At 48.0% G+C, this 14,357-nt stretch overlaps 1 protein-coding gene across 5 annotated transcripts in view; it reads left to right on the forward strand.

Annotated features, from left to right (window-relative positions):
* Positions 1-14,357, forward strand: part of LOC309357638 (opioid-binding protein/cell adhesion molecule homolog) — a 720,946-nt gene that overhangs the window by 375,138 nt on the left and 331,451 nt on the right. For 3 of the 5 annotated variants that reach the window (XM_081889992.1, XM_081889991.1, XM_081889994.1), the window contains one exon: positions 3,814-3,898. In XM_081889992.1, coding sequence (XP_081746118.1) covers positions 3,814-3,898 — 85 coding nt within the window. Of the gene's footprint in view, positions 1-2,506; positions 3,899-14,357 lie in introns of those variants that run through there. The other 2 variants (XM_081889990.1, XM_081889993.1) reach the window with 2 other exon arrangements.

Consider the following 14,357-nt stretch of genomic DNA (forward strand, 5'->3'; position numbering starts at 1 on the left):
GGAGAGCATCAAACAAATAGGTGGGAGGAGGAACAAGAAAGACAGAGCTCTATTTTAAAAGTTCTGCTTTTAAAATTGTATTCCCTGATTTTATTATTCTGCTGCACTGGGCAGGAGATGATCTCTGTTGTTGTTCTTTTCAACTGTAAAGTTGTATCCAAAGTGAGTCCTATGTGGAGTAGACCTGTTGAAGGAATGGACTGAACTTTCATTAACTTCACTGGGTCTATACTCTGAATAGAACTTAGTTGACTAGCGCCCAACTAAATTTTTATTACTTCAGTGGAATTTTAAAATTCATCATACCATGATTCTAAAACATGGTTCTGTGATTTCAAATTCCATGATTCCATGCATCAAGATGCCAGCCATCTTGCAACAAAGCTGGGTTCCAGTTCGGTCTTCCCCAAAATGCTTCCTATTTGCTCCTAAGCAGGCAGCTCTGGTTCTGCCAGTTTGAACTGATGCAAGGCAGGGGTGGCTCACCTGTGGCACTCCAGATACTGCTGAACTACAAGTCCCATCAGCCCCAGTCTGCATGGCCAATTATCGGGAATGAAGAGAGCAATTTCTGGAGGGCCACCAGTTAGCCAGCCTCTAGTGCAACGCCAGCCACACACACGCAGCATCCTGTTCTGTTCTCAGCAGTAGAACATCTGCATTGCATGCAAAAAGACCCTGGTTCAATGCAGGAATCTCCAGCTAGGGCTGGGAATGTCCCACATCTGAAACCCTAGGCTGTGGCCACTGCTCCATTTGGGCAAATGGGACACTGCCCCACCAACCTCAGTTTGCCCTCAGCCAGCCCCCAGCCTGCCTCCTCCTTATTTGCAACCTGTGCAAGGGGTGTCACTGCCTTTGTCAGCTTCATCCTCCTGCATAGTCTCAGTGTTGTCTTTGCAGAATCCAGCATAGCAGAGAAGAGGGGTGAAACTAGAATTAGTTGTCTTCATGTAATGGCAGCTTGTACCTATTGGGACTAGTAGTGTGGAAGACAAGAAGACCAATGGTAGGTGGCACCAGAGCCAATTTTGCTCTGCTTTTGTCCCCATTTTCCTCCTTGCTAAGTTTTGCAAGGGGCTACACTGACTGATGCAGGGGACGTGGGTGGTGCTGTGGGTTAAACCACAGAGCCTAGGGCTTGCCGATCAGAAGGTTGGTGGTTCGAATCCCCGCGACGGGATGAGCTCCCGTTGCTCGGTCCCTGCTCCTGCCAACCTAGCAGTTCAAAAGCACATCAAAGTGCAAGTAGATAAATAGGTACTGCTCCAGTGGGAAGGTAAATGGCGTTTCCGTGCGCTGCTCTGGTTCGCCAGAAGTGGCTTAGTCATGCTGGCCACATTACCTGGAAGCTGTATACCAGCTCCCTGGGCCAATAAAGCGAGATGAGTGCCGCAACCCCAGAGTCCTCCACAACTGGACCTGATGGTCAGGGGTCCCTTTACCTTTACCTTTACACTGATTGAGAGGAAGGATAAGCTAGCCCTCTGAAAAGGCAAGGTGAGACAACCTGCTCAGATGGCAGGGTCTGCCAGGGCAGCAGATCCTAGTGCTAATCTTTCTCTCCCTCACATTCTTCATGTAAATCTTCCCAGACCACTTCTTCGTTGGTGGAGAAGGGGGTGCTATTTGGGGGTCTACCTTTGGTGCCAAAATGTATTGGGCCAGTCCTGATTGTAAGAAAACAGGCAGTCAGGAGTAGTGGCAGCTGGCTGAGGTTGATGAAGCAGTGCATTATTTGCCTTAACAGGCCAGCCTCCATTGGCTCTGCCCATCCTTCACCCTTGCACCACCTTCTGTTTGGGCACCCTGCCTGCCATCCCACCAGCAGTACCAGCCAAGTCATATCTCTGTGGTAGAGCCTTGCATGCAGAAGGGCCCAGGATCAATCTCTGGCACCTCTTAGTAGCGCAGGGCAAGTTCCCTGCTTCAGCCCTGGAGAACTGCTGCCAGTCAGGGAAGATAGGCCAATGGTCTGGCTCAGTATAAGGCAGCTTCCTATATATCTTCTGTATCCAAATGGGGCGCCTGCCAGTCAGAGCAGGCAATGCTGAGCTAGGTTGACCAAGGGTCTGGCTGAGTAGAAATAACTTCCCACTCCTCTCCTAGTCTGAAGCAGAGTCTTGTGTGACCCCATGACTGCCTCCCTGCATTTTTGTTTTAAGCTAGCCAATCCCAATAGTGTCTCTGGGTTTCCCATTCTGCCTCCCAGCCTCCTGACTCCTGGAAGCGGTGTGTGTGTATTGCTATTGCTGCTGCTACTGCATGTCCCAGCTTGGTGCATGTTGCCGGTGCTGCAGCACTGAGCGCGATGGCAGCAGCACAGCCGTGGGGGTGGGGGGACCCCACTTTGCCCAAGCCTGGCTTATGCCTACTCCCCGTCCTCCGCAGCCGGACCCAGAGCTCTGGCTCCGGGAGGGTTAAGAAAAAAGCGGGGTGAGCTCCTCGCTTTCTCTACCCCCCCCTCCTCTCCGCCCAACCCCGCCAGCCCCGCGGCCGCTCCGCTGTCCTCCGCTCCGCCGCCGAGATTAATGCGCGGCTCCTGCCCCACCGTGCAGCGTGTGGCTGTGCCGGGGAGCCCCGAGTGTTGGTCAGTCGCTGCCATGACAACCCTCGGATGTCGGCGGGCGCGCGCGAGAGGGATTCAGAGGAGATGCTCCCGGCGAGGAGGGAGAGCGGAGCGGGGATGCTGAAACTGGCGGCGGCGGTGGCGAAGAAGAAGAAGAAGCAGGAGGAGGAGGAGAGAAAATCGGCGGCGGCAGCGAGAGCAGGAGGAATAGCAGCTGCCAACGGTTCCCGCTCGCTACTCCTGCCAGCCCGCGTCCTTTAAAGTGCTGGAGAGAGGCAGCCAAGCCTGGTCCGAGGGGCTCCTCTCTCACTATCTGTCTCTCTGCCGCTCTACCTGGAGCTCGCTCGGGTGGAAACGGAGAGAAGCGAGCGAAAGCTTGCCCTTTGCAGAGCCTGCCAGGCAGTGGGAGCGGGCTGGGTCCCCCCAAACCCTTGCCTTGCGAACCTTCCTTGGACTTTGGAGAGCTCTGTCTTGACGCAAAGGAAGTTTGGAGTGACATTCTGTGTGTGCGGATTGTAATTTATATAGGATCATTGGAGAAGGCTTTCTTGCAGCGCCCAACTTGCCCCTCTCCCTATCCTTGGGTCCCCCCCTTCTCTCGGTCCTCCCTTCCTATTTCCTGCCCAAGAGAGCGGGTGGAAGAGAGAGGGAGAGAGAGTTGCATTGCCCTCCCTTCTTGGGTTATAAACTTTTGATGCCGGATCTGCGCAGCGCCTGCCCGACGGAATCTTAAGGTGGCATCAGGGAAAAAAGAAGGAAAAAACAGGCGGGGAAGAAGAGCCGTGACCTTCCTTCCTTCTTTCCTTCCTCTCTCTCTCTCTCTCTCTCTCTCTCTCTCTCTCTCTCTCTCTCTCTCTCTCTCTCTCTCTCGTCTCTGAGCTCAGCCCCGTGCCAGCCGCCTCCTCCTCTTCCTCCTCCTCCTCTTCTGCTCCCCTCAACCTCCTGCGCCCGGCACCCAAGAAACACTGGGGACCACTTTCTAGATGCTGTTTGGGAGCTTTGGATCTCCGGTTTCGGATTGCCTCTGGGGACTTTGCTAATCCGTCCGTCAGGCGTCCCCTTCTCCGTCTCTCTTCTCTGCCTTCCACCCCCAAAGAGCCTCTTCAGTTCATCTCTTTCCCACTACCACCGTTGCCTATCTTTGCCTTGAGGAAAGCCCAGGATGGGGGTCGGTGGGTGCTTAGTCCTGCCCTGGCGGTGCCTGGTCGTCCTGTCTCTCAGGCTCCTCTTCCTTGTGCCCGCAGGAGTGCCAGTGCGCAGCGGAGATGCCACCTTCCCCAAGGCGATGGACAACGTGACCGTCAAGCAAGGAGAGAGCGCCACCCTCAGGTAGGAGCAGATGCTGGGTAGCTTTGTGTGTGTGTGTGGCGTGGCTTCTTGTTTATTGCCCGAGGGCATTTTGCTTCTTTTATGATGGAGCTGGAGAAGGTTCCTGGTGTCTGGGAGGAAAGCTTGGGTGATGATGCCAAGGACAGTGTTGGTGGGGAGGGAAAGGGTAGCTTCAGGCTGGCACTGGCCCTTTCTTGAAGCAAGGTTGTTGTGTGATGATGTGGTGTCTGGGAATGGTGATGTGCAGGGGAACCCTGAAATCCTGCTGCTTCCCCGAGCTTGGGGGCATATCAGGCTGTTGGGATAAAGGTGGAGGAGGGATGCTGGCGATGTTGTGAAAAAGCCATTCGGAGGATGGCTGGCTGGCTGGCTGGCTGGCTGTGGCGGGATCTGCAGCAGAATGTTGTGGACACGTTTGACTGCTCATTATCAGCAGTGGAATGTGGCAGGGAAGGGTGGTGGAGATGAGAAATAGATGCCCACTTCTTCTTTTTTAAGGACTTGCATGCCAAGCAGTTCAGTTGGTCGTGTTTTGTGGTTGGTGCCAGGGTGTGGGCTCGTTGGAGAATGCAGGTGCCAGACAGGTGGTGAGGTTGAAGTGTCAGACAGAGTGAGCTTTACACAGCCCCAGGGACATTGGTTTTGTTTTGAAAGTGGTTTAGTGCAAGAAGGAGCAGGTGTGGCAAGAGGAGATGTGCTGTGCATGTGTTCTGGTGTGGGGCACATTGGAGGTTTGCATTTCGTGGCATTCCCCCTCCCTATAGATCTAGCTGGTTTCCAGGGCCCTGATGTCTCTCCCCCACCCCCTGTGCAACCGTTTTATAGTCTCTGCACGAATCTGTTAATATCAAATCAATCTTTTACCCCTGGGGCACCTCCTATGAATTCACATGGACTGCTTTTGTTTTGTTTTTTTGTTCTACCTTGCACTGCTTAGCCCTGTGAGAAATGCAGGTGGTTTATATACAGATGGCCCACTTCTCTGCCAACCCTCTCTCTTCAGTTCCTGACTGAGTTTTACAGGCGCAAGCATTGCCTCTAGAAGCAGGGTGGTGGTGGTGAGATTTTGGATGTCTGAAGCATAGTGGAGAAAGGCAGGCAGCCTCGAGTGGTGGGTATACTTGACTCACCTTTTAATTTTGAACAAAAGGAGGGGGTTGTCCAGAGCTACATCATCAGCATCATGACATTTGAAGTACCCATCTCGGTTGTATGGCTTAAATGCTACCTAGCTTGATTGGTCAGTGAGGCAAACCACGCCCAGGAATGCAGAACTGGGCCAAGCAGAAGATTCTGTGTATGTGTGTGTCTCCCCCAGGATTTAAATACTCTGTTTAGTCTGTAATAATAGTAATAATTTGCTTCAGCCATCTGAAACTGTTTTTACTAACCCATTATTTGAATTCTACAAGCATATGCCTGTACACATATGGCTTTTGTTTTTCCCCAATAAGCTGTGTTTATAATTGTGAAAGTAACAGAAAGGGACGTGTTTTAAGGATGGTGCTTAATTTCTAAAATGATAGAGCTGCTGTGATTCATACCTTTATAGGTATCAAGCTCTCCAACCTATTGCTTGCTACAAATCAGTCACTCAGGTATCATCAGTGGGTCGGCTGCTTTACAGAGTATAAGAGTACCTGGAAGCCCCTGAATGCTAATCTTGGACACATAGCTTCTGTTTGCTGTATATACACATTGAGGGATTTGCACTCTGAGTATGCTCTGTGGCACTCTGTACCATTACTTCATGAACTCCAGGCCTGGTTTTGACAGCAGGGTCATTTACAGTTTCACTTGCAGTTCCACCATCAATCTATCCATCTTACAGAGTATTAAGTACTTGAAGCTGGAATTATGACATTTCAGGAAAGTTCTAGACAAGCCAGAAATTAGAGTTGAAACAGCATTTTACTTGTGCAGACCACATCCCCCTGGGGCATCTGACTGAACTTGTGAAGAGCATATGAGCATCATTCTATGATCAACTCACTGGGGGAGGAGGGAATATGTGGTCTCAAAAGTATTGTTTGACTAAAAACCCATCATCCCTGACCAACAGCTATGGTGGCTGGGGTTGATGGGAGATGGAGCCCAATGGCACCTAGTGGGCTACAGGTTCCCCATCACAGAGCTAAATGAGCTAATAGGGTCACTCACAGAATATATCTGCCAGTAGTTACAATCCTATGTATGTCGCTTGGAAGTAAGATTAAGACCCATTGAGTACAATTGACCTTGCTCCCAGGTACATTCATATGGGATTGCATCCATAGGGGCATCTCTGCACAGCTGAATTAAACTGGAATAACAGCAGCATTTTCTTCTTCTGTAAGGAACCCTGCAAACTGTAATTCATTAAAAGAAAGGGCTGAGAATGACTGACACTTGGCTCGTCCATGCTTTCTCCATTCATTTCCCATAGGCATTCTCCTCCAGATCACCAGCTTCCCACACTTTCTCCTTCTTCAATCCATATTTTCTCATGCATATGAGCATCTCTTTTTCAGAGTATATCTGCTATGAAAACAAAAACAAAAAAAACCAAGCTAGATTGAGGGAAGGAGAAGTGTGGTAAGACAGCGATTTGGAGAAGAAGAACATCTTGTGGAGAATGGAGAATTAATGGAGGTTCAGGAAGCTTGTGACCCACATGAAACAATAGTATACATGTGCCCTATGTCTCTTTGGCACTGTTAGAAAACTACAACTCCCAGGATTCTAAGAGCAGCCAAGGATGGTAAAAGTAGGATGAAGCCAATCAAAGGGCTTCTCCAGAGAACCTGTTTATTCATCATTCAGCCTGCTTTTTTCTTGCATAAAGCTTACATGGAGGGAGGTTAGACTATGTCCAGTCTTTACTTGAGCATTTGTCCACAGCAATCAGCACAATTAGTTCATACTTTTCGGTACATTTCCTTATCATTTGCCTAATCAGAAAAAGTCATTTAAAAGAGCAGATTTGTTGTGCTAGGACAACAGAGCCCTTTAACCAATTTTAATTGTGCACACCTGAATCTCCAGCATGTGCTTGGACCCCTTCTTCAAAACAGTGACAGCCTGAAGGTACCCTAAGTTGGCAGTGCAGAAGGCTCCCAGTGAAATTCTCCTGCTGCAGATGACATGCAGTTTGGAGAAGGCCATTTCAGGTTCTGAGAATGGATGTGAATGGGCAGAACCAAGAACAGCAGGGCTCTGCCTCGGGAAGGAACGAGTGTCGTCGGAGGCCTCCTGCACTCTCAATGGGCCATTTGTTGGCCCTCCCAGCTGCTTGGTAGTCATTTATCTCCCCATTTTGCTGGGACAGAGGAGAGACTCATTGGGGCAGGCAGACAAATCACACACAGCCATTCATGTAGGAGCCATCGTATCCTCTGACCTTTCCAAAAGTATGGTACTAAGCATTCCCTGCTCTTTGCTGCTTGGAAGAAGGCAATTAAACTGAGAATCTGGAAGAGAGAGGGAGAAAGAGAGAGAAAGAAAGAGGTGCATCACACTCCAGATAAAGAGGGTATATGTGGATTTTAGAGCTGCCACTGGAACACAGATTCCTGGTTCTGAAATAACAGTTTTGTTCATTGATTTTGCAGTTGTGTAGCGAGCAGCCATTAACAAGCTTCCCACTTAGGCTGGAGACGGATTATATGGTGTGTGTTTTTTCTCTCTCTCCCAGAGAAAGACAGAGAGAAATCTAGAGGGTTTTTGGAATAAGTAAATAAACAAATAAGAAGGAACACTGTCTGTAATGACTACATACACACACACACACACACACACCCCTGTTCCCCCCACTTTCAGTTTTGGAAAAAAAAAACATTGCAAAATGCTTTCATTTTGGTCCAAGGAAATCCTGGGATAAATATATACAGAAGACAACCGCATACCAGGGGCTTGAGTGGTGACCATTGGACCAGGTGGGGCAGTCAACGGACTCACTGGAGGGAGCTCTGATTTGTTTTGGTTTTCTCCCCATCCTTTCCCCTTGCATATATAGGACTTGTCCACACTTCTGCTTGTCCATGCCTAGAAAGCATGGGGCCGAGCCATTTTCTGTTAGTCTCATGCTTTCTAGGCACGTGTCTGAGAGGTTTTGCCTTTGCATTACCACTTTCCCCCAGAAAACCCACTCTTTAGCACTAAATCATAGCAAACATCAATCCAGAGGAATCCCAATTGATATTTGCTGTGATTCAGTGCAGAGGGGGGAAGTGGCGGGGCAAGAGGAAGAGTGGACGAACCTATATTGTAGATGCTCAAACAATGCAGTAGTACAACTGCTTGGCATCTAACTGAACTCAACCCTGTAAGGTAGGTTAGGCTAAAAGACTCCTCCTCCTCCCGTCCCAGCTCCCTCCAGACATAGACGAAGGGTGGATTTTCTGGCCATAGTGATGCTTGTGATTGGCTGTGCTGCCTACAGCTGTGATTGACTAGCAGAGGAGAAAGGGGGGAGCTCTAGGGAGCCTCTGAATGGTAGGCAATTAATATAACTGAAAGGGTTGATAATCCTGCTGGGCCACCAATTTGGATTTGGGGGTGAAGAAGAAAATTCCTGGTGGGGCTTTCCCCCCACATTGCTCTTGTGATCAGCCTCCTCTGCCCACATAGGGGGAAAAGCCTCTCTCAAACCACTTTCTTGATAACTATAAATAGTCTCCAGCTTTACTCAGATGCTTATCATACTATGTGCAGTTAACTCAGTTCCTCTGGCTTCGGTCTGCTCCTCTTTCCAGATCTCAAGGATGGCAAAAGGTCACAATATTACCCAATGTTGCATGGGTTGTTTGCTTGTTTTTCCCCGCTCACTTTCAATTTTCTACAGAATCAAGTTGCATTCTTGAAACAATGTTTTGGGATGTGCAAGACTCCCTTGGCCACATAGCTCAGATCACACAGCAGCTGTTTAAAGGGATTCCTTCTCAATGCATATCTATGGCAACTGCTGGCTTGCTCTTTGTGTATCTGAAGATGCTGACTCTGATAGTTGCCATACTCAGCACTGCCTGGGGTACCAAACTGCTCAACTATCTGCTCAACAGCTGGAAAAGATATATATCATACAATCAGTTCTCATGGCATGAACAAAGGCTGATTTGCAGATCCTAGCATGCAAATGTGTTGTATTAGATGCATCTTTGCATTTAACTGTTGGTGTATTGTGAACAATGGGTTAAATTACACAGGACGTGGTCTCATGTCTTGAGAAGCAACCCCCAGTGTCTGGATGTTCTGAGATAAGGGTGTCAGGTGCACAGGGTTGTTAAAACAACACCAGCAAGGTTGAGACTTGCTGAATCATTCACCCTCCTATTGGTCCCGGGAATATGCCTACATGTATGATAGTATCTAGGGCATTGCATTCATTAAGTCCACATCTTGCCCTGTTGCATGTCCTGATGCTATCCTTGAAGTACAATTGTAAATAATGGTACCATATAAGGTTTCAATTTACTGAGCATGCTCAGAAGGAATGTGGTCAGTAACTGGAGGTGAATTCTAATCCTGCAATAAAATTCTAGCAGACCACGAGGAAGCTCCTTTTGTCTAAACTGGTATCCAGTACGCATGCTTCCCACTGTAGTAACTTTAGAATGGGGTAAGAGGAACTGAGTACTTCGATTGGAGAGGAAATTTAAACTTAATGGGATATGAGGAATGTGCTTTATCAATGTATAAAATGGTATGGAATGTGTAACAACAACAACAACAACAACAACAACAACAATTTATTATTTATACCCCGGCCCATCTGGCTGAGTTTCCGCAGCCACTCTGGGTGGCTCCCAATCAAATGTTAAAAACAAAACAGCATTAAATATTAAAAAACTTCCCTAAACAGGGCTGCCTTCAGGTATCTTTAAAAAATAGGATAGCTGCTTATTTCCTTGACATCTGATGGGAGGGTGTTCCACAGGGCAGGTGCCACTACCGAGAAGGCCCTCTGTTTGGTTCCCTGTAACCTCACTTCTCACAGTGAGGGAACTGCCAGAAGGGCCTCAGCGCTGGATCTCAGTGTCCAGGCTGAATGATGGGGGTAGAGACACTCCTTCAGGTATACAGGGCCGAGGCCATTTAGGGGTTTAAAGGTCAGCACCAACACTTTGAATTGTGCTCGGAAATGTCCTGGGAGCCAATGCCGATCTCTCAGGACTGGTGTTATATGGTCCTGGCAGCCATTCCCAGTCACCAGTCTAGCTGCTGCATTCTGGATTAATTGCAGATTCCAGGTCACCTTCAAAGATAGCCCTATGTGGAACGCATTGCAGTAGTCCAAGCAGGAGATAACCAGAGCATGCACCACTCTGGCGAGACAGTCTGTGGGCAAATAGGGTCTCAGCCTGCATACCAGATGTTAGCATGAGGCCAGAGAATTTGGGAGAAATCCCTCCTGGTCCTTTCTGTACAGAAATAAAATACAACAGGACTCCTTCTCCACTCACTGACTCATGTAATTTTTGGTATATCCATGAGACAGGGCAAGCTTTAATTGCAACATCCTGTTTGCTGTCATGGTCTGATTCTGATCCTGTGAGACTCAGGGGAAGAGGCTGTGGGTTTTACACAGCAGCGTTAGCTAGCATGGCGATAGTAATAACAGATCTCTCTGTACGCATGTATAAGAACTTTATATAGTAGATAGTGTTTAGCTTTGTCTTGTGTCTAGAAACAATTAACACTTTGATACTTTGAGCTGTGTGGGAGAGGTGGTTTCCTCTTAACTAAGGACTCTGAAAGATGCTAGCTGCTGGGAGCAGAAAATCTCTCAAGACTCAGCCAGGGCTCTGCATACTCTGTTACTCTGCTCTACGCCACACAGGCTGAGGTGTGTAGCTACCCATAGCTGTAGATCATGGGACCAAATGCTAGTATAGATCCACTTTGAGAGTTTGCAAGTGACCAGAGGCTCTTCCCAGCTCTGAATAAGTACCAATGACAGGCTGGCTACAGACTTGGGTTGCTGAAAAAAATCTTGAAGGTCACTTTCAGATGCAATTTTTAAAAGAATTCTCTCTCTCTCTCTCTGTGTGTGTGTGTTTTAAAAGGGCTAATGTGGTATGTAATGTGAAGAATAACCATAATATGAATTATCCCCGTATAATTTGAACGAAGCAATGAACATGCATTAGCCTCATACTGTGAAGATACAATCTTAAGAAGACACAAACCGTTAAGTCACCAATCATTTTCTTTAACTATAGAGAATCATAGCATCCAGACTTGTCTCTTCCTTGCAGGGATGATGTCTCCCTCTCTGGAAAGAGGTGGGAGGAGGATTTCCAAGGCTGCTTCCAGATTATCTCTTTATTGAGTATTTATCCTGATTTGTTTGCACAAAGTTTGCAGGGAGGTTTATGGAACGCTGACTGTTTATTGAGCATTCATTCAGATTTGTTTGCAGAGAGTTTATATAAAGCCATGTCAAGCAAATGTTATCCCACTCTCCAGTGCACCCCCCACAACACTTTATTATTGATTGATTTATTAAATATAGAACCAGCGTGGTATAGTGGTTAGAGTGCTGGACTGGGACCTGGGAGACCAGAGTTCAAACCTCACTCAGCCATGAACTGGGTGACCCTGGGCCAGTCACTCACTGTCATAGTATTGTTGTGAGGATAAAATGTGGAGGAAGAGAACCATGTACACCTCATTGAGCTTATTGAAGGAAAGGTGGGATATAAATGTAAATAGTAATCAGAGCTTTTTGGGGGGAGTACTCAAGGGTATGCTTATTTTGTGTGCTGTCAGTGGGGTTCCATGCACAACAACAACCTTCTCCTAACTCCAGCACAGCTGAAGTGTTAAACAATTTATTGCATTTGTATAGGCACATGTGATAAAGTCTGAAGGCCTTTCTAGCTAGGAGATAAAAATAAGATATCAACCAACAAAAATCTCCCAGTGTTGTTGTTGTTTTTTTTTTGTATTGTATTTGTTCTGCTTCTGATCAGCCACTAGAACAGAGGAAGCTGCCTTATATTATTATATCTAGCTTAGTATTGGCTACACTGGCTCAGCAGGGTTTCAGCCCATCTTAACTGGAGTTTCTGGGAACTAGACCTGGGATCTTCACCTTCTGCATTCAGAAGAGGTGTTCTAGCAATGAATGTTGGCCCTTCCCTACACTGGCTGTGTTTGGACATAACACTAAAATAGTTGTGTGGGGGCATCTGTCCTCCACACAGTACATAGTAGATGGGTACCCCCGCATGAGAGTGTGCCTCTCTGCCTGTGTTGAGTGAAGTCTTGCTCTAGGGCTACCCATTTGCTGCTTTTAAAACATCAGGGCAGAAGTGTATTTCAGCACCTACTTGCTAAATGCCCCCACTCTCATGGGCCAATTTTGGCAGGTGGGTGGGGGAGACAACTCACCTGTCAATCATTATTACACCAGATGACTGGTGAGTAGACTGTCCCACCCACCTGTCAAAGCCCCTTGCATGATGCTTCCCAAACATCCAACAGCCACCTGGTTGTGGCGGGCACTGCAAACAAATGCACAACCTCATGGGAAAGATTTCACCTTCGTTGTGCAGGATCCAGACAAGCCATGCATTATGGCCACCAAGATAGCCTGGAAAGGGCCTACAGATTTAATCCTGCACTTTCAGAAGCTTGAAAGCAGCAGTGACTCTTACCTTCTCTCCTGGATTGCACTTGGGGTTGCAGTCTCAGATTTTTGCCAGCAGATGGCCAACTCTGATTTTTATTTATTTTTTTATATTTTTTTGCAGACTGCCCTTTTCCACACTCTTCAACTCTAATCTTTAGCAGCCAGACTTGACGATGTACTTTTCCTCATAAACAGGGAGCAACACAGTGTTTCTCTCCTCCCACCCCCACAGCTTTTGCAGTATTCCCATAAGAAGCATCTGTACACTCAGGCAGAATTACTCTGTGACCTTGCCACTTTTTGATCGTCTTTAAGTACTTCTTGAGTAGTGAGGTGCCTGCTCCTCTCTCCTAACCATCCCTCTCTGTCTGGCTCAGTCAATTATGCTCCTGCGTTCTTGCCTCTCCCCCCCCCCCCATCCTCCTTCCCCCACTTTGGTAGTTTCTCTCTCCTTTTATCAGCCAGCATGCGGCCAGTAATGGCTGGTGCCCATTGGGACTGGTAGAGAGGATGGCAGAGAGATAAAAACTAAGTAGAGCAGAGTCAATGATAGGCAGAGCCAATGCATTCTAGCTTTGCCTCCTCCTTCCTCCCTGCTGTGAGCTCCACAAGGGCAACGCTGAACCCAAGCCAGCAGCCAGTGCCACTCCCTGGACTGGTTGTAAGCAATGAGGCAGGCAAGTGAGGGCTGACTGAGGACAGGCTGAGGTTGGTGGGGCAGTGCCTTGTTTGCTCATATGGACCAGCCTCCACTGCACACACTACCTTTCTAGTCTCATCTTTTCCAGCTAGCACTTCTGTACCATTCTCCTTGCCCTCTCCTCTTCATCTCCTCCTAGCCACCGTATTGCTTTCACTGTGTGCTCAGCCACTATCTCTGTGCCCACCTCCCTTAATGTCCTTCCATGATAACTTGCTGCCAAATTCTGACAGCCTGTCCTCATCAAACCACTTTGCAAAGCACCCTTCATAGTGGAGCTTGCATCTTTGGATTCCAGGAAGCCTCAGGGATGGGGTTCCCTTTGGATTCCAGGAAGCACCCCAGGGATGGGGTGTGATAGCATAGGCCAAGCCAGAACAGGATATTGCAAGTCAAGAGAGCAGCTGGGATTTAGTCTGGATGGCAAAAGAAGGAGCCAGGACAGAGTCTTGTGAACCAGGGCTATAACCAGAGCACAACCTGACAGATTATGGACAGAGTCTGGGTGGATCTGGAGTCTACCAGTTTTTCAGACCCACAAGTCTGGTTTCTTGATGGGAACAAAGTATTACTTGTCACAATGCTGAATGGCTGGCAAATCCACCTCCTGGGCTATTATCTTCCATTGGTGCTGCCTGGGTGCCAATCCTCATTGCAAAAACGATTATTTAGCTCTCTGCTGGTTGTGCAAACTCCTTGTACCTGCAGCACTTTGATTAATCAGTCCATCCCCTGCTTGCCTCTTAGATAGAAGAAAGGCCAGCACAAGGCACTGAGAAGTTATGTGCTAAGGGCAGTCTACCTCTCCACGCCTCTGTCCTCCTAACGTCTAGCTTTCCTTCTTCCCAGCCAGCGAAATGCATCTCCTTCATCTGCAGAAATTGTAATTACACTGCAGAGTAATCAGTGGTGATGTTAAGTACTAGAGCTAGCACACCAGCCTGCTCTCTTTTCTCCCTGGAACTGAGCTTCATTGCACAGTCAGAGTGATGCCAGCTGGGAGGACAGCGCTTCTGAAGGTATGCCCATAACTCCTCATTGTAGAAACCAGCTGTTTGCAGCTCAGGCCAGATGCATACATCTATGCTATCTGCCTTTTGCAGTTTCCTTGGATGCTGTGACATCTTGTTGTATTCTTAATAGCC

The sequence above is a fragment of the Podarcis melisellensis genome (genome assembly GCF_964234715.1).
Source record: "Podarcis melisellensis genome assembly, chromosome: 15".
Classification (NCBI taxonomy): Eukaryota; Metazoa; Chordata; class Lepidosauria; order Squamata; family Lacertidae; genus Podarcis; species Podarcis melisellensis.